The sequence below is a fragment of the Nestor notabilis genome, unplaced genomic scaffold (genome assembly GCF_000696875.1).
Source record: "Nestor notabilis isolate BGI_N333 unplaced genomic scaffold, ASM69687v1 scaffold31327, whole genome shotgun sequence".
NCBI lineage: Eukaryota > Metazoa > Chordata > Aves > Psittaciformes > Psittacidae > Nestor > Nestor notabilis.
Window position 1 is genome coordinate 352 of NW_009936613.1, and position 1,433 is coordinate 1,784.

General features: G+C 41.1%; 1 protein-coding gene across 1 annotated transcript in view; it reads left to right on the top strand.

Moving 5' to 3' along the window:
• The window catches only part of MRPL32 (mitochondrial ribosomal protein L32), a gene marked incomplete at its 5' end in the record, with an annotated part of 1,399 nt that extends 180 nt beyond the window's left edge, over positions 1 to 1,219 (top strand). The window contains 2 exons of the mRNA XM_010018420.1: positions 6 to 67; positions 965 to 1,219. Coding sequence (XP_010016722.1) covers positions 6 to 67; positions 965 to 1,219 — 317 coding nt within the window. The remainder of the gene's footprint in view (positions 1 to 5; positions 68 to 964) is intronic.
• Positions 1,220 to 1,433: the final 214 nt, after the last annotated feature.

The window sequence follows — 1,433 nt, forward strand, 5'->3', positions numbered from 1 at the left end:
GAAAAGGCGCACCATCGAAGTGAACCGCTGCAGGCGGAGAAACCCCAATAAGCTTATAAAAATCAAGGTAATCACCAGATTTCCACAGGCTGGCCACTTTATTCACTGCAGTTAGTTCTGTTCGTGGCAAACAAGCATGCTGGTGTAAAATTTATGCCAGTTATTTTTCATTTCACTTGTTTTAGAGAACCATTGTAGTGGTTGATACTGACTGAAAAAGTGTTCTGGAATTTGTTTATTTAGTAGAATCATAGAATCCCAGACTGGTTTGTGTTGGAAGGGACCTTAAAGCTCATTCAGTTCCAACCCCCTGCCACGGGCAGGGACACCTTCCACTAGAGCAGGTTGCTCCAAGCCCCTGTGTCCAGCCTGGCCTTGAACACTGCCAGGGATGGGGCAGCCACAGCTTCTCTGGGCACCCTGTGCCAGCGCCTCAGCACCCTCACAGGGAAGAATTTTTGCCTTATATCTAACCTGAACTCTCTCTGTTTAAGTTTAAGCCCATTACTCCTTTCCTTGTAGCTACAGTCCGTTAAAAGACTTTTTTTGCTTAAAAGACACTGATCTGCAAAATACTTTTAAATAAGTCATTATGTGTGACAGTAGTGGTTAAATACACCATGGCTGTATAGGTCCAAGCCAACAAAATGTGAATTTTAGCTAACCAGCTAGTGTTAAGTGGAAAAGGTCTATACTTCCTGTGCATCTAACCGAGTTGATAGGTCTTTAGTCTTCCAAACATCACTAGGCATAATGATTTAGCTGTTGACTTCTTAGGCCTTTTTTAGTAGTAAGCATTTGAAATAACCATACATGCGAGAAAAAATACTTCCCATAGAAGAATAAATTTTGAAAAGGCAATTTCTCTGGTATTTTTCGTTTAGCTTTCTTAGTCATTTGTGATTGTTCCCTGCTTCTCTTATTCAAATTACAAAATTTTCTCTTTTGCACTGTTTTTTTTTAGACGAACATAGATGTTTGTCCTGAGTGTGGAAACTTGAAACAGAAACACGTCCTTTGTGGCTATTGTTATGCAAAGGTCAAAGCAGAAACTCGACTGATCCGGAAGGAAATATATAAACAGGAAGGAGGGCCATTTAAAGCTCCAACTGTGGAGACTGTCGTCCTGTATGATGGAGAAAAGCCCACAGAAAAGGATGCAGGCAAGAGGATCATTGAAAGAGCCAGGAAGCGCCCATCTTGGTTCGCTCAAAATTGATGCTAAGGAACTAATGCCAACAAAACCAGTTACTACAGCAAGAAAGATCATGATTTTCAAGAATGTTTTCTTTGTTTTGTTCACTCAATGTTGATACAGAAAACATGTGAACTTCGTGGAAGCCTGCTTGCATTGTGCCGTATGATTTTGCAGCCAGGTCTTGGGAAATGCTTCTCAGTGGTGCATCATAACTGTCAACAGTTAAAGAGAGATC